At 32.5% G+C, this 19,419-nt stretch overlaps 1 protein-coding gene across 4 annotated transcripts in view; it reads right to left on the bottom strand.

The window, feature by feature from the left end:
- Positions 1–5,400: 5,400 nt before the first annotated feature.
- Positions 5,401–19,419, bottom strand: part of LOC110109580 — a 36,359-nt gene continuing 22,340 nt past the window's right edge. For all 4 annotated transcript variants that reach the window (XM_020840725.2, XM_020840724.2, XM_028696690.1 and 1 more), the window contains 3 exons: positions 16,732–16,988; positions 7,883–8,103; positions 5,401–6,059 (listed from right to left, as the gene is read on the bottom strand). In XM_020840725.2, the coding sequence (XP_020696384.1) occupies positions 5,697–6,059; positions 7,883–8,103; positions 16,732–16,988 (841 nt within the window). In that variant the 3' untranslated portion in view covers positions 5,401–5,696. The remainder of the gene's footprint in view (positions 6,060–7,882; positions 8,104–16,731; positions 16,989–19,419) is intronic.

The raw sequence follows: 19,419 nt of genomic DNA, 5'->3' as shown, positions 1-19,419 counted from the left end.
TTTCTTCATTATATAGGTTGATCAAATTCTTGTGATTTTTTACATTTGGAGGAGAATGCCTTAAACTAGTTTTAATAAGCATTGATGGCCTCATCTGCAGCTATTTGAGCTTCTATTCGATGATCAAGTCAACATATGAGCAAACAATCTCTCGCATTAATGAGAAGTAGAATGGTCCAGGTTGGATAAATCCTAGAAAAATACCTCTTAATAATTTTGGATGTACTTCTAGAATTTGACGTGCTTCAGAAGAAAATATTTTCAAGTGTCCTTGTAATATTTTTTCCCTTATTTTGATGAATCCCATAAAGATGGGAGGAGTTCTTGATAATTCCTTGACTGATGATGAACTATTCAACAAAAAGATTGGTAAAATGGGTTAAATTATGGATTTTATTTTTGGAGAGTGAGTGGAATAAAGTGTCAGCTTGACCATTGAGAGTAGTAGGAAATACCTGACAAAGAAGTACATCAAAATCTTGTTGGATATACATGATAATCCTATAATGATAAATATGTTCATAGGGATCAAGAGATTTATCATATGGATTAATAATTGGTAGTTTGAATCCTACTAGAATTGGATGCGAGAAAATTTCCTTTATTTAGAGTGATGATTCCTGGAAGCTACATCAATGAGTAAATTGATTTAATTCCCTTTAAGAGAATTCCTCCTAACTAAGAAATCGCAACATATCTCTTATAACCTAATGAGGGGCATCCATAAAATGACGTTGATCTATGTCCTCTATGATTGGTGAAGGATTATAGTTTGGTCAAATAATGCAGAGAGGATTTGTTGGACTAGTTATATTGAAGAGAACTTCAAGATCTTGTGGGGAAGGAGGTGCTCCATAATCAGCATTATCTCTAAACTATTGTTAATTTTGTGGAGGAAGAACTCTATTATGTTGTGATGGTGTCCTTCATAGTCCAGTCTCCTAAAAAATATAGGATTTGACTTTGAATTTTCGCCATCCTACACATATGGTCCTCTAAAGTGTGGCCTAAGTGAACTTCATCACCTGCATTTTATTGTAGTTGATTGAGGGATTGATTGTTAGTCATTGAAGAAGTATATTAGTAATGTTCCCACAAATGATACCAAACTGTTATATGCTAGAAAATTTGTGCTAGTAGAGTATATGTTTTACCTCCCAACATTTTCTAAAAAGTTAACATGCATAGATAAAAGTAGTATGAATGGAAAATTTTTTTAAGGAAAACCTGAAAACAAAATATTAAGTGATACAAGAATCATGATTTCTTCACTAGAAGAAGAAGAGAATTAAATACATGTTTGACTTTCCCATATGAAGATTACATAAATCAAATATCCATAGAGGGACAATCTACACTCAATAACAGGGCATGAATCTTGTCAGTATTGTAGAGATGGTGGCGATTTCTGATGATGATCATTAGTGGCGATGGTGGTTGTTAGTGACTATAACTAGTGGTGGTTGTCGACGATGATAGCTGAAAATGCAAGAGAGCTCTCTCTAGTTCTCTCTATTCGTCATCCCCCTCATGTGAAGAATTGGGCTCTATTTATAGGTTTTTATGGATGTGCATTTTGGTAATTTGAAGCAGAATCCAAAATACTCCAACATACGACTCATATTGATTCTTTTGATCAAAAAGCATTTATTTAGTTTTTAAGTGCATTAATGATGTCATAATTTAGTGATCTTAGGCTCTTTGGATTTGTATCATCAAGCCGCTCAATTCGACTATCAACATGCCAAATTTGAATATCATAAATAATGCTCTGAAGCTTCCAAATATACTTATTTGGGCTCATTTTTTACCAATTTTAGTGTCGTTGGATTCATCTTGCAAAGATGTTTAGTATAACTATAAGTTTATTGAGATTGGAGTTAGAATGGTCCCAAATTTAATTTTAAAAGTTTTTAATTAAGATATGACTCGAGATTAATGTCTGAACAAGGTGATTTTTGTCGACATATTAATGATAAAGTCTCAAGTTGGCTATTTAATATAATAAGGTTTATACCTAAAAAATTGTTTAATAAAGTTTGGCTAGGCATATCATTCATTGTTTGTCAAACATTGAAAATGAATCACAATGATTCAAGCATTACACACGCATAAACTACTCAATGTTAATGAAATTTGTTATTGAGCTCTTCCTTGGGTTATAAAGTATTTGTCATATTTTCAATGATTAAATTTTTCTTCTTATAAAATACATTGACTTCTATAAACAAATTATTCCATCAATCATCTCTTATATTATGTAGCCTTTATTTTGACACTTTCACTAAGTCATGACATTTATGTTATCTCTTATCCTTTCTTAGCAACAATCGAGATAACTTATTTGGCACCCAAAATACAGACTTCATCATAAAAAAAATAAAAATAAATTCAAAGCATTGTACACCATTAAGTAGGGCCAATTTTATGATTCAAACATCTACCTTTGAAAACTTCACCACTTTTTAGTTATTCAATTATTTTATTAAATTATTTCTCTTGTAGTAGATATCTTCTTTTATATGAGCTCCCGACAATTTTTAAATTAATAATTGAATTAAAAAATAAATAAAATGACTATTATTTTTAGCAATAATGATTAATGCTAGTTGGAGCTTATGAACAAAATAATATACATAATAAGATGAATTATTTTCTTTAATAATCAAAGTTTTTAGCTCATTGAACTCATCATGTAGGTTTCTAGAGCCATCATAATCTTGCCCAAGTAATTGTGCTATACTCAAATCGTATCTCTTGAGAAGTACTTCAATAGCCTTTCTTTAGTATTATAGCATATATTTCTTCCACAAGTATGAGTCCAATAAAGTGCTTGATTACAAACCCCTTTTATGAACATAACATAGTGTTGCTGCCACTTGTTATTTTACTAATACATCATGAAATTCGTCCAATAATATTTCAAATAAATCATTTATTAGTTTGTTTATGAGAACATTAGAAGTTTTGATAATAACGACAAGTGTGATTTCCTTCCCATTGTCTGAAGTAATAAGTTTATTATTTCTAGGAGTATTATCTACGACCACTTTTTTATGCTTTCATTATGAGATGCAATTGCATAAATTTTAGAAAATTTCCTTGATTTCGGATTCACCAAAAGATAATCATTAGAAACCATACACAATCAGTTCTAGCAATTAATCGGGTCTTTGATTTTGATTAGGTCTTATATGTAAATCTAATATCTCGTTGTTGATTTTTTAAATCTTTACATATTTTCATGCAATATTAAGAGCACTATTAAATTGTTCTATATAAACTGAATTTTATCTTTCTTTTCAAATTTTGAAATCCCTTTATGTCAAAATTATCTACACTTGCTTTTCTCCTTTTTCAGTCCTACAAAAATAACAAAATAAGCTATATGTAATATCTTTTGTGATGTTGTACTCCAAACAGGCTTTGTAATCATCAAACCAAACATAATTAAATCTACACGATTTATTTTCAATTTGAATACGTGAGAATTCATGATCTTGAGACTAATAAGGTTCTTTTAGTAAGTAAGATCTTTGTATTATGTCCCTATCATTTTGATGATAATCATTTTTTTTTTTTATTTCAGGTTCAACAAGTAGATCGTCAACATTAGTTTCATCATGAAGATATTTTTATATATCAAGTTGTCAATTTGGCTGATCTAAAAGACTAAATAAATATTGTGGTCTGATTTGGTTCACATAAAAGGACCATATGGCAACCAAATTCAATGATTAAAGCATTGCATAACAATGATATCAAGAGATATTTAATTAGCAAGCCAAAAAATAATAGATCGATTATGTCAAACTTTTCAAGTACAATCGGGCATCAACGACAACGTCTGCAGGCTATCATCATTGATGTTGAGGTAGAGTGGTATCTACTAGAGGAGAAATTATTACGTGCGATCACCCAACCGTTCGGAGGAGAATTAGGATGCACTACATCATCCCGTACACAACATTGATACACGATAAAATTGTGATGTGATACATCCTTATTAACCTTCGGATGACATCTGGTGACCCTATGACATCTGGCGATCACACGTAATAATTTCTCCTACTAGAGAGGAAGAGGGATAGCAAGATAGAGCCAGATTCTGATAGCCTTTTGATGATGACATTTAAGGCTTTTTTTGGACTCACGACCTCATGAGATTTAAGAGGTTAAAGAGAGCTGACTTAAAATTAGGTATGTTTATATATATATAACACGCTATGACATGACCACCTAATACAACAAATAAAAAAAAAAAAATTTACATACATACCAATTTATAACATCTTATTTACATATTTAACACCCAAAACTTTAATATTACATGCATGCCATGCACCCTATATTATTATAATATCAAATATACCACTTGTAGTTCTTTCCTACCACTCATATATTTCATTTATACCACTCATATTTGATATGAAAATGAACTATGGGTGATATACTGATATGTATGCAATATTAAAGTTTTAAGTGTCACATGTGTAAATAGAATAGTATAAAATGGTATGTATGTAAATCTTCCCATACATAAAAAAAAAAAAAAACTAGTGTGCAAATGGTTGCAGATTTAAGAATTAACTAAACCTCTTATATTATGCTATAAAATTTTAAAGTTTAAACCGTTAAAAAAGTTTTTCAAATTAAAATAAAGATTGTTTGATATAATTTTTTTATTGTTTAGCTTTTAAAAAAAAAATAATCACAATGATTGTTATTTTTTATTGCCTTCTTCTTACTTTTTAAAAATCCCTATTATAAAAAATAATTTCATACAACTATAATAACTAAATTATTTTTCTCACAATAATTTCATAACTAATTTTACAAAACACTGCAACAACCTAAAGCAGGCCCTTAAACAAACCCAAAATTTGTTTAGACCAATTTGATTCAATTAAAAAAAACCAAAATATAATTAAAATTAAGAAAATCCAAATATTTTTAGCTAAAATAAAATGTGAAAATTTATATACATGTCAAAATTCATATAGATAGCTCTTTTACTTTTTTACTCACGCTTCACGAGGTATATGAATTTAATATTTAAAAAATAACATAATTCCATTTCTTTTAATTTGATCCAGTTTATAAAAATAAAATCAGATCAATAATAAAAAATTTAAGAAAAAGTCAACATTACAACTATTAACCAAATGCAAATAAACCAAACAAAACAATAAAGTCAAATCAAATAGATTTTTTAAATCCAAATCAAACAACCCTAATTAAAAAATATTAAACACAAAAATTCATTCAATAAAATATTATAATAATATATCTTAACTCACGAATATTATTTAAAAATTACATAAACAAAATAAATATATTAAAAATTCATATAATAATGAAGTTATTTCAAGAGATCATAGATAAAAAAGTTCCTTACAATTATTAAATACCCATTAACTTGTTGATACACAAAACGAGCATATTCTACACAAGTTTAATACATGACCACCTTCATTCCATAGAACATAAAATGATAGTCTGTACCAACATAATCTTCACAATAATAGCAATTAACAAGAGAGAATTTCTCCACAAGTCAGCAGACAGTCACAAACTGTACTCATATTATTAAAAATTTATTACTTAAAGCTTATCCTTCGATGTAATAATAAATGATTTTTTCCACTGAAAATGCAAATAAAGATTCAAAATGGCTAAAGCAGATATGGTAGTTATCATAAGAAAGATGAGAGAGAATCTGTATTATGCATCGCAGAGAAAAAGGCGATGACAACCCACATCATAAGGATGGCTAAGATGGCAGTTCTTAAAATATGATCACAGCCACTGATGAATGGAAGTTCGGTGGATGGTAAATCATTTGTATCGAAAGCATCATTATCCACATTTCCACTGGATTCACCTTCGCTGATCTCCTGAGTAAGACCAGAGGAATTATTTGCTGATAGCATTCTGCACCTTGAGCATTCACAATCACTTCCAAGAAATGCTGGTACTGTTCTAAGAAATTCAGAAAGAAACTTCTGATTCTTTTTTCCAAGAATCCGCAATTTTTCTCGTGTTGCAGGCCTCAGAATCTAAATAAATAATAAACCAAGAAAAAATTAGGGCTGTCAACAAAAGCTTGCTCATATTCAATCATGTTGTTTGGTTCGATAATTAGCTCCTATATTTAATGACAACAACAACAACATCATCAAGCCTTCATCCCACTACGTGGGGTCAGCTATACGAATCTTTTTTCTCCATTGTGCTCTATTAAAAGTCAAATTCTAGTTTAAATCTTATAGAGAAAGATCATTTTTAATATTTTCTAACCAAGCCTTTTTAGGTTTGCCTCTACCTTTCTTAACATAGGTCAAATCTAATACCTCTATTTTCTAACCGGGTTATCGGAAGGCCGCTGTAGCTCCTATATTTAATGAGCCAAACAAAAAAAAGCTCAATTGTATTCAGCTTGGTAATAGCTTATATATGGCTTTCAAGTAGACTATCTATTCATAAATAACTCATATTCGGCCTTGACATGCTAACAAGCTTTACACAAACATAAAATTTATTTGCTTGCTTAACAAGCCGAACTGAGTAACACATGAGCCTAGTCAGGCTTTGACTTGTATATATCCCTGGACAAAATAATGTTAAGGATGGATATCTTACAAACGAATGATAATTCCCAGCTAAAACATTCAATCCAGCAAGAAATCGCATAACTATACCATCCTTATCCTTATTTCATGTGAATTATTTAAGATTAACCATTAAAAAATAACAAATATTCATTCAAAATATTTGTTAAAGAGGCATATCTGACAAATGTTAAACTGATATTTAGCTCAATTGCATTGACATGTAGCAAAATTTAAATATCACTTAAAAGAATAGAATTGGAGCATGAATGAAGTATCATGTAGCATGTATATTTTTTTAATTTGTTTAAGCTTCTTACTTTTTAAAACTCCTGAATTTGATATTTATTATTCGTAATTTCAATGTAATCGCATTAAAATTTAGTTCTTGAGAATTTTTCTTATTCATTAGTTTTATTTAATCTGAATATTTGTAAATATGTTATATTTTTTATTATTAATATTCCTAAAAATTAATTATTTAACGTATTTATCATATTATAGACACCATAAAAAATACAAAAAATAAGCAATTTTAAGTCCAAACTGAACTTTAGAGACCAACCCAACATTCATTTAACTGTCTTATAATTACAAAATGAGTAATTAATAGGTTCGGGTTCAAAGAAAATTGAAAAAAACAGAAGAAATTAAAATATGATATATGATGCATCTAAACAATCTTTAATTTACCCAACTGATTAATACCAAAACTTTGTACCATATAGAACTAGAAATAGAGGTCAAATCAAGTTGTCCTATTGTAACACTTGCCTAAACATAACCCAACTTTATATTTTATATTATCTTCAAATCACATTTTATCGACACATATTTCCCATTTTACCATGTTTAAGGGGTTGAAGAGTTTAATTCAAGAGCAAAAAATGAGGCAAGGGTGTGTCAAAATAGAAGGCCTTGTGCAAACATGTTAGTTTTGTCAAAATATCATTTATTAAAAAATCGGTTAGCCTAGTTCTAATATCCATAAAGTCTGCATAGTTCTCAACCAAACTAATAAAACCGATTTAAGAGAATTAAACTGAAACAAATAAAACAATAGAGTACGGTTACGGTGGATTGGTTAGGTCATCTATAATTCAAAAGGTGGTCAATTTGGAACCAATCAAGGTATGAAAATTACACATGCAAAATGTCAACTTAATAGTTCATTCGTTCATAAATAGTAATAAAAAAACAATCAAAAAAGGAAAGTTGTATATTAACAAAATAAATAAATAAAGAATTAGTTAAGAAAAGGAGTATCTTGCCTGAATAAAAGTCTGGGTGAGAACTCGGACAAGTGGAGGTAGTCTTAATATGAATAAAGTTCCTAATCGATTAGGATAGTGATCTTGTACAAGAATAGCACATGATCTCATCATATTCATGGGAAATCTAAATGGAGATAAACCATCACAATCCATCAAGACTGTAATTTGCGAATCTTTTTCATCAGTCAAATTCAATACACCAAGGTCAATCTGAGAAACTGTATCATAAAAAAATTTATATTAGTCAAGTGTAATATTTTCCTTCACAATCCTTCAACAGATTCTTATAAATATTCATATCAGAGAAATCAGTTTAAGAATGTAGGCATCACATACAATGCCCAAGACTGTAGATAAAGAAGTTTTCCTTGGAGACAAACAGTTTCAAGTGAGGAAGGAAATAAGACAGCATTAAGCATTCGTCAATAATTAAGAAGAATAAAAGGAGAACAGGTTCTACAATTTGATTGGCGCAATTCAACCACTTATAACTGATTTTAAGACTTTGTTAGTTTCCTTTGTCACTGCCACTGTTAGTAACTGGCTCATGAAGGTAGAGTAACCAAAAGAAGAAAACTTTTAGGAACAGTTTTGCATCAGAAAACCCAGAAAAATATAGCATTCCCATTTCATAGCACACAAAATTATGCTAATTATACCCAGTTTCTTCAAGCGCATTAGTTCCAAAATTTATAAGATTCCAGAAGTATCACGTAAATATTAAGAAAAACGCTATACATATTAAAAAACTACTACTCTTCTTAACCCAGATTTTGGTCACCCTTGCCAAAGAAAACCACATCCATTTTGGTGACAAGTCTTTAGGGTTGCCATTCTTCAGGGCTAAGCACCTAGCACCACTCAATTATATAAGAGCACATAGAAGCAATGCTCTTTCCAAGATTAATAGAAGACCGAAATTGTGCTAGGTTACATTAATAATGGTTAATCCATAGTTAAAAACAGATGATTAATAAATATATTTGCAACAAAGAAATTAATGAAATGCTATGCAAGTAATTTTGAAGTTCTACAAAAATACATAATTTAGAAAGATTTTGTTGCTAAATACATGAAAAAACTTCTGTCAACATAGATGGACGTTTCCCCTCATAAGGGTGTAATTCATTATACTCTCAACTTCAGTTTACCACTTTCTATCAGAAGAACACATAATTCACTTTTATCTACAACATGAAAATTACTTCAGGATAAAATTTTTATGAGCTTGCGTAGTGATTCAAACATCCATCTGTCTTGCACCGAAAAAGAGACAAGTCCAGTTAAAATTTTACTTTAAAAAATATCAAATATACACCTACCTATCACAAGCAACCAATGTGCTAAATTTTATATCATTTGAAATACTCTACCTATCACAATTGCAAGCTGCATACCATGCAATGGGGACCATCCATCGTATTGAACCATCCAATGCATCACAAGATTTTGAAAATGGTATTTCTCCTGTTCTCTTAGGAAGTGAAAAATCCATCCCGTCTAAATAGCTAAATTCATACATATCAAGATCAATAAGATCTTATCAGAAGTATTAAAAATAGTGTAGTATAGGAAAAATAGTTCCAAAAAGATCCAAAATAGGGAATTTTCAAAAGAAGGATTACATAAAAAATAAAAGGAAGAATACTAAGCATTGTCTACTCGATTATACAAAATTGTTCAGACTCATTGTTATAATATGATGCATGAGAATGATATAGTAAAAGATAAAGGTGATTAGGCAGCGTTTGCACCACTGCCAATAGAAAGAATATGCATGTCTAACAAGCTATTCCAGCATCATCTTTGTCAAATCACATGAGTCAATGTTACAATGAGATGCATGGCCACCGATACTAGTACAAAATAAAGGTGAATAGGAAGCTTTCAAACCATGGCTAATAGAAAGGAAAGCTAATGCGGGCTCTAAAAATTTTAGCTTTTGAGGCCCCGGCATCTCCAAATATATTTGAGGAGAGTTTTAATGATTCTTCTATGGGGAAAATTTCAAAAGACATATTAGTTAAAGATAAGACAATACCCAAATATTTTGCCCTCATATATGAAGACTTTAAGATCTGAGTTCTAATTTCCTATAGGCACAAACCTCTATAGTTAATTACCCCTCTTGAAAATGTGAGAGAGATTTTAATTAAGGTTAGTTGTTAGATAGAGACTAAGTACTTAACATATAGTAGCAACATATTTAAATATTTAGATATTAGAGAGAGAAATTTACCATCCTTTCACTAAAAGTGGATGGTGCGAGAATGATTATGAACCTGATCAAAATCTCATAGTTTCATCCTATGTCATTATGATCCCTAGTCTACTTGGTCAAAGGAGTTAGTCAACCCATCATGACTGAAGGATTCTTGTCAATAGTCATAGGTTACTTCATACAATTTCATTTATAGACATGAGATGAATGTTTGCCTAAGGGATGAATTTAAGTCAACATTAACAAACAGGGGACTTTCTGCCCTATTGATCATACCATATGAATCATTACTCAAGGGAATTTAGCAATTAGTGAACATACAGGCTTCAACCATGGCTGTAATATAGTGGGGTTGTTTGATCAAGCCACCGAGTTAGAGGCCTTGGTCATAATTATTTATCACGAGGAGCAGTTCGTCCAAGCCACAGATTCTTTATGGAGCCATTGGGCCAAGCCACCAGTTAGAGGACCAGTCATTACTATTTACCATGTAGCTACGATTTATGTGGAGTCGTTGGGCTAAGCTCGATTAGAGAACAAATGTCACATCCTTATTGGTAGTAAATTACTTAAAGAATGAATCTTAATAATATTCTTGATTGGACATTTGCTCTTTGTGAGCTGAAGTTATTCTTGAGTATATAACCCTCGCTAAATGATTGAGAATGATAGATGAGTTTCACTTTAAGCTTAGATGATTAAATTTCATTTTAAAATATTTTAAATTTCTTAAATAATAATAAATTTCAAATTAATTTTGGAGTTTGGAGGAATTTTAAAGGGACAAATTTTTTTACAATTGAGATCAACTTTCAATACGGCCATCATCAAGTATTCAAATAACTTGTATTTTAGTTATTTGAACATTGTCAACTATGCCCGCTTGCTAGTAGAGGATCGTGCTTGATCTAAGTGCACAATATATTTTGATGATAGTTTCCCCTCTGCTTGGCATACTTTCAACACGACACCATTTAGGATATAAATAATTCACATGTTATTATTTGAACCTTCTCAACTTTGTAGTCCCGTTTTTAGATGATCAGGTTCAACGATTGATTGTTAGAGTTATCGTACGAATGCTGAGAATCAAGAGATTATATTTTTATGATAAGTTTCTTTTAAATAGCCTTTGCATGCCTAATGTGAACTTTAAAATTAAAAATTCAGGTGAATTTGTGATTAGGTGTTTATTTGTTAATCCAAATCGTGTCGACTCCCAGTCCTTTCAAAAAGGAGGATTGGACTAGAATATTTAACCTATGCGGCTCTCTTGGACCTATAATTTAGGATTTTAGTATGACGGTCGGATCACATATGATTGATTAGTTTGAAAATTGGAATGATTATAACCCCGCACAACATTCTTAAATATTGGTGTTTGCAAATTTAGCACGTTTGTTGTAGCATATGCAGGAAAATTGAATTTTTTTTAAAGTAGAGTGAACATTTTTAATGCATCATCATTATGCATTTGCGTGATTTTTGAAGAACTTACATGATGCATATACATGCTTTCAACATATTGGTACGCTTCTTGATGTGCTCAGGCAATGCACTTGCACACACTTCAATGCATTCAGATAGTGTGTTCACACATTTTTAAATTATTTGAACGCTTTTCAATGTCTTAGTATATTTGTTGAGAAGACGTCCCTTGCCAAATTGTTTGACACTTCGTGATGCAGTGACATGTTTCTTGAGGTGGTAGCACACTTCTCAAGGCTTTCACATGATTGTCAAGGTTGTTGCATGCTTCGCAAGGCAGTGTTTAGATTTGAACATTTTTAATGAGTGTAGGGCTTTTAAAGCATTCAAATGTCGACATTTGCAAGAGTATATATTGTTGAAATGCATGCAACGCTTCATTTTGAGGCCTTAGGCATGTATTTTGTCTGCTTGTATGTTAATATTGCAGATCTAATAGAGTTTGAAGGCGAATTAGACTTTTCATTCATTTTATATAGGAGACATATTTAGTTCATTTGTTCTCATTTAAATTCTCATTCAACATAATTTGTAGAATATGTGTTCAGTTGAAGTTAGGAGGTCTTATAACTGTTTATAGCTGAATTGTCAGATTCTTCATAAGTCTCCTGCTTTTATTTGTAGGCGAATCGTAGTTTGCATCATATGCTTTATGTTCTTGACCTGTGGAAAGCAGTGCTTATTACAAGACTTACTTTTATCATTAAGCAGACTATTGTATGCTTTAAGAATCCCAATTCGTGCCCATGGGCAACTTGTAATTTTCATTGCAGGTCTACTGATATTGCCCATAGGTGAGCTATGTTTATTACAAATTGCTTGTTGTTGACCACAAATGGGCTTTTCTATTCGCCACAAATTCTATATTAAAGCCAGTAGGCAGGGGCTATTATGCTCCTTATGAGTCCCTTGTTGTTGCCCGTAAGCAGACTATCATTTTTCATTAGAAGCCCCTTGTCACTGTTCGTAGGCAAGCTGCCATTTTCATCACGACTTTTAAATATCATAGATTTTATTTAGTTGTAATTTTAACTTAATTTTTTATTTAGGTTTGATTCAATATAAGCATAACCAGTCTGAATTTCAAAAGCCTTTTGATGTCTTCCCCCACATAGGGCAATTGTTTTGGAATCTAGGCCTGCCCACCCCATCAAGAAAGTCATGATTGATATATTTAATCACACCATGCTACGAAAAGCATACATAGGTCTGGGGCACCTACACGAGAGCTCACAATTTTATCTATTGGGCTACGAATAGAGCGTACGAGTACTTAGGAGTGTCATAGCCATACTATGAAAAGTGCATATAGGGCCTACCTACTTCATCATGAGTGTCACGTACAAGCTTCCTCCTGACGTGCTAAGAAAAGCGCTTACAGGTTAACAGTTTTAAATATAGGAATTACGTAGAAGTATCTTATAACATCAAGTTCAACTCTAAATTCCTTCTTTCTTAATTCCCTAGTCATCCACATTTAATTCTTAAAAAAATTTAACATAATTAGCAACGACTCAGAAATCATCTGCAATATGTATATATATATATATATATATATATATATATATATATATATGTAGCTCAATTAGTATGGGGAGGAGTTGCAACTCGTGTGGGGTTATGATGTCTAGGTCTATACCTCATAGGCTCCTGAGGTCGCACTATCTCTATAGTCCATATGCTCCATAGCCTGTAGGCCTCAAATCATAGCCCATAGGCTTTCCCATATATAGCCTTCACTAGGTCGCACTGCTTATCGGGGTCACACCGCCCCTATCCGCCTATCACCTAACATGACATTTTCTTAGGCTTATATGATCCTTGCTTTTGCTTACATATGTTATGTGTCCATTTGCCAGGTATAAATATAAATATTCAAATGAATCAGTATGACTATACAATATATTAGTATATAAATGAAATTAACTGGATAATTCACATGTCCAATGTCCAATTTAAAATAATTGCACATAACAACATATAAAACTGTTAGAAAAATTTTGTTATCCTCAACAGATTGCATACTTTGTGAACGAGCACAGCATAAAAAATATTATATTATTCTGAAGGACAAAAATACTATTTCCTTAATGGACTTAATAACAAAATTTACAATTTAAAATTTTAACTGAGATTTTTCCTCATCCAATATTTGGTTGAATGAGGTTTAGTTTATTCTGAGATACAGTTGTCTCATAAGGGGACTCTATGATTAATTATATTTCAAGCATTTGGTACTCGAAAATTTTTTTGATTACACTAGTGGTTTCCTTTCTTTTAAAGATCATCAAAATATTAGCTAAGATTTTCATTTTGAAATTCATGAAATTATTATTTAAAAATTTTGCTCTTTAGGAATTTCAAGAATGAAGGAATCAACTTGAAATCGGATTTGGAATGGAAGCCAAAGGAGGAAAATATAGGAGCACTTGATTCTGAGGAAGCTCAGTGATGCTCGGACTATCCTATATTAGGGTTTCCATTTTAAATCATATTTTTGTTTAAGTTGATCATCTTAATTTAGAATGTTGCTGCTTACATTCCAAGAAACAAATGTTGAAGGAAATGCGTAGAAGTTAAGGGCTTATGACGTGACTAAAGTCAACAACGACCTCAGACCCTAGAACTAAGGTGAAGACTAACAGCTCTTTCCACAAGCAGAAAACTTTCAGCCTGCCTTCTACACCAACAGCTCTTTCCACGTTCTTCACAGTACTCGTCTCCACCTGGAGCACGAGGAAGATGAGGGAGCTGAGGAGGCGGCTCCTGCACTTGTTCTTGCACCTGCTCCGCTCCACCAGCACTCACAGCTAGATCAGCTGGTGGAGCGGTTCGACCAATGGGAGGCTCGGTTTGACACTTACGTTTCTGCACAGGAGCAGCAGCATGTGGAGGATGTTGCTCGATTTGACTCGTACGTGACTCACCAGCAGCAGCAGCAGCACGACCAGGACATGGCCTAGTTTGGGGAGCAGTTTGCAGCTATCTCCAGTTTCTTTCAGCCACCACCACCACCTTTTGATGATCAGGGCCCGTCCTACTTATAGTTTGTTTTCCTTGTGTCGCTTTTTCTGTAATGTAGTTTGTTGCTTTTTGGTAATTTCTGTTCTTTCTTCTATAGTTTTCTCATTTTTGTGATGTCAAAAAGGGGAGTAGAGGTAGTGTTTTATGTTGTTTCGTTCTATTATTTTCTGTTTAGTATTTGTACCACCAGTTTGTTTATTAAATTTGAACTTCTTGATTCACATTATTTTTCCTTGTGATGTTTCAATTAAACTGCTTAAATTGTTTTTGTTTGTCATTATCAAAAAAGGGGAGATTGTTGCGAATTTGTATTCAGGAATTATAATTTTGATGATAGCAAATATTTTCTAACACTTATGTTTTTCTACGACTGTCTTGCCAACTAACGTTTCAGGACCATAAGGTCAATTGCAAATCAAGCCAGCTCAAGAATGGGTAGACAATGAGTGAGTCAGTCTGTAAGTGCACGTCAAGGGTTTTTACATTTTCTTAAGTCAATTGTAACAAGTGGATCCTGATGCTGAGTAATCTTGCACACACACACTCAGGGAAAAATTCTCTGTGTTTAGAATTTTTTGTTTTAGATCACATCGTCCGGGACAATCTGTTAAAAATAGAAACCCTAATTAGGACATCCTGGTTAAGGAAGCCGCAATTAGGCAAATCGTCCTGAACGATATATCATTGTCCTTGACGATAGGACCAAATCAGAAAGGATCAGCCGTCAGATCTTGTTAGGCATGTTTTATTTTTTGACATCGTTCAGGATGTCCTGGACGATGTAGTGCAACTATGCCTAATTGTTGACCCCTACAACCAACCCGAATCTTAAATTTGATAAAAAAAGGATTCAGTTTGAATATGGATTGCATTAAATTTGATTATGCACTAGTTGAGGAAGCAAATTAAATGACGAACACCAAGCTTCTATTAATGGGGGGCTGATTAGTACATAAACATTTCTCTTCTATCTATAGTGGGCCATGGCAGTATGGGAAAGACAACTCTCCTACAACATGTTTATGAAGATGAAATGACAAAAGAATTTGATCTTAAAACGTGAGTTTTTGTTTCCAACAACTTTGATATACAAAAAAAAAGAGAGTGAAATTGTCTTGGACGATCAGTTTAGTTTTTCATCGTCCAGACATGCATTTGCGATGTTCTGGATGATACTCAACAATTTGAACTAATCGAACAAGACGATCCGTCGATCATCCTGGACGATATTGTCGATTTGTTGCAATTAAGAGCAAATTTGAAGCTCTTCTATATAAGGCCTCTTCTTTACCCAAGATTGTATCTTTTGCTACTATCTTGACCTAAGAGAGCCAAGAGAAGAGGGAGAGCAAGGGAGAGAGAGAGAGGATCTTGTGAGGAAGAGTTTGTGATGGGTTTCACAGAGGTTGTTTCAAGCAAGGATTTGAGTCATCTTCTCCGGTCATCATCCCTGGTTCCTTGGAGGTTCGAGAGAGGTCTATTTCAACAACTGATCAAGATTCTCTGCCTGCTTCAGGAGGAAGTGAAGGACTTGAGTTCTCTGCCTGCTTCAAGAGGAAGCGAAAGGAGTTGGGTTCTCTGCCTCACCAGAGTCGGTGGAAAAGAGGTTTGTACAGGCTTCTCCGCCTTTCTGTTGGAGCAAAAAGAGAGCCACTGAGTTTAATAAAATACCCGGATGAGAGACTCTGGAGAGTGGACGTAGATTAAGTTGACCGAACCACTATAAAATTATGTGTACTTTCTTACTGCTTTTCCGCACTTTAATTTTTTTATGGTGATTGTTTGGTTTAAGATACCTGACATAGACAGATGATCATATTCCTATTGCCTAACTAGGATAGAAGTACTCTATTATATGGTTCGCCAACAAGTGGGCATTGAACATCTTAAATACTAAGAAAATATAAATTAGAAGGCAATGAGACTAATTTATCGCACATAAATGGAAACCATGCATTCAAATTTAAAACTGCATTACAATTAAAAATACAATTCCCTGTTAGAAGTAGTTAAAGAAAAAGGAGTGCACTATTACACAGAATACCATCAAAGCCAAACAGGCTTTCTACACAGGAAAAGCTAATAGCATTGATCAGCAAAAAGAGATGCATACCAACAGCTTGAGCAAAGCGTGGTCTATCATGCGGAGCCAAAGTAGAGCATGCAAGTCCAAGGCGAATGACTAGGCAGGGCCGCATCATCACATCAAATCCATGCCAAAAAACCAAATGTGACCATACTTCAAGTTCTTGTGATGAGAGTATATTGTAAGACTCCCTCCATCGAATGGTCTTCTTTAGTGATGATACCAAGCATGCAAGGTCACCATTTGCAGCAGTATAGAACCTATGGAGTTCATCCTCATTAAACCTGGAAAGATCAACACTTACTCATTTTTTTCCTGGAGTTTAAGAATTTTCAGTTGGAACATAAAGAGCTGAATTAAACACCGTAGCAAGCAACCTTCATTGTTTCTTTTTCTTTTTCATTTCAATTGTTTCCATTGGCATGAATGGAAAAGAAAATTCATCATGATAAGTATTATTTTGGAGTTATCTAATTAATAGGTCCCTAAAGTTTAGGGTATGTTGACATAGACCGGTCAGTTATTTTAAAACCTTTGTCATGTCCGACTGTCATTTGAATTCTCTGTTGATGTATGGATCAAGCCTGTTAGGTTACAAATAGCTTAGAAATATTAATCCTAATCACTTGGCCCATAGCAAGATAAATTAATAGATAAATAGAATATTGATAAAAAAAACATTGTGCACAGTCTTTCAAGAAGAAAAAAAAAAACAACCGCATCATTAAGCTTATCCGAACAATTTGGTGTGCAATCGGAATTATTATACATTCATGTTTCTTGGCATCGACATCTAGACTAAAATCCATTTTGAAATAATCAATCACTTTCCTAACCCTTACTACATACCCTTTCACATTTTAAAATCTATTTTAAAATACCTATTAAACATTGGCTTTGCTAATCTCCATTCCATATAACCATGCAAATCATTATCATCAGCCTTGTCCAAGTGAATTGTGAAATCCAAAATAACATGATCAACATTATTGAGTGGCATCTAAGCAATGACTTTAAGAAATTTAAAAAAAAAAGATAGAAAATTTATCAAGTCTTGTTCTCCATTACTCCAACAAAGCTTAATTAAACATGATCTTAATTTCTAACTTCTAAGTAAAACACGTGAGCACCCACCCGTAGATCCTTTAGTCTTCAATAAATTAAGACCATCATTGTCCTGATCTTCCTGACACTATTCCGCACTGCAATAATTTTTCTAAATATCGCAAGTAATATCCCCATTTAGTAATGATAACAAGATTCACCAAGGATCATCAACTTTGGCTTGTGATTACTATCTAATTTAACAGCACAACTATCCTGAATATCAGATTCTAATGATATTTTTGGTACTTGATTGATTGTGGATTCTGTTGATGATGATTGATCTAAATCTCCTATTCAAGTTGCTATTTACTTCCTCTTTTTTTTTGAAATAATGATTGAAAAATCACAAAGTATGCGGTTGAATCAGTAATCTTGGAAATACAACATTCTCCTTTAATTAATTGGCCAGGGATCCTTTAAAGATATGTACACTCTCTCTGAAAGTTATTTCTCACTCTAGTTCTTCAATTTCCATAAAACGTGCTTCTCCTTTTTTCTTGCATCTTCGCTTATTTCTTCAGCAAAAAGGTCTAATTTACAACATTGATACCTCTCATTGATGTTGGACCTTTCTCACACCGTCTTCTTGTCATGCTTTTGATAACTGGTCTCCTAATTCTCAGAGACTCGGATATAAACAACTTCACGGAGAGCAATTCTTTCATTTCTATATCTATGCTTTACTGTAAACCAAAGCTAAAAAATTATAAAAATTACAGCCTCTCAATAATTAAAATATATTCACCCATGCATATTTCTGCATTAAAAAGCAAGATTACACCCAACACTCCACCAGTCGATGTCGTAGGGAAAGAAGAACTTGGACCCAAGGGGTCGGTTTTCTTGAAATCACTCAACAAAGAAGAAAATTTTAGGGCTTTTAAGGTTCTACTTCCAAGGCTACAATTCTAACAAGAACATTCAATTCTTTATATTTTAAAATTGAAAAAATTGAGAAAAAAACTTTTTATAGAATTAAACACTATCGTTGCCAAGTCCCAAGTTCTGGATGAAAAAAGTGGACGATTGCGTTAGGTAGGAGACAACCAGCGTAAAACTTGTCTAATCATCATGACATGAATCCTTTAATACATTGTGTTAATGCTAGGGCGTTCCCTTGAAGCAACACACTGTATGACCTGAATACAGCAACAAGTGTGCAATGGCCGATGCGCTGGCGCCCGGATGCAGTATTAAATAGGCAAGGGTTCCCACATCAAGGACGGATGTGGGCAAAGAAGCTAGTCCATGAAACTAAAATTATGATATGATTTTGGAATATAAGTTCCCTTACAAGAAAATTAATAAAATTAATATATATTATGATTCATAGGAAAATAAATATTATGTGCATTCAGGAAACTAAATAGGTTGGAGAAAGGCTAAGGAGATTGATAGTTTAGAATTTAAACTATGGTATTCGGATAATAGTCATAATAGAAATGGTGTAGGTGTGATTATAGATAAGAGTTTGAATAATAGTGTTATAAAAATTAATAGAATTGAAGATATAATTATAATTTTAAAAATTGTTGTTGATGCTAAAATTATTAATATTATAAGTGCTTATACTCCTCAAGTAGGTTTGGATATGTATTTAAAATTAAA

Source organism: Dendrobium catenatum, unplaced genomic scaffold (assembly GCF_001605985.2).
Source record: "Dendrobium catenatum unplaced genomic scaffold, ASM160598v2 fragScaff_scaffold_817, whole genome shotgun sequence".
Taxonomy (NCBI): Eukaryota; Viridiplantae; Streptophyta; class Magnoliopsida; order Asparagales; family Orchidaceae; genus Dendrobium; species Dendrobium catenatum.
The sequence above is the reverse complement of the archived record's forward strand: the minus strand, read 5'-3'. Positions and strand labels throughout refer to the sequence as shown.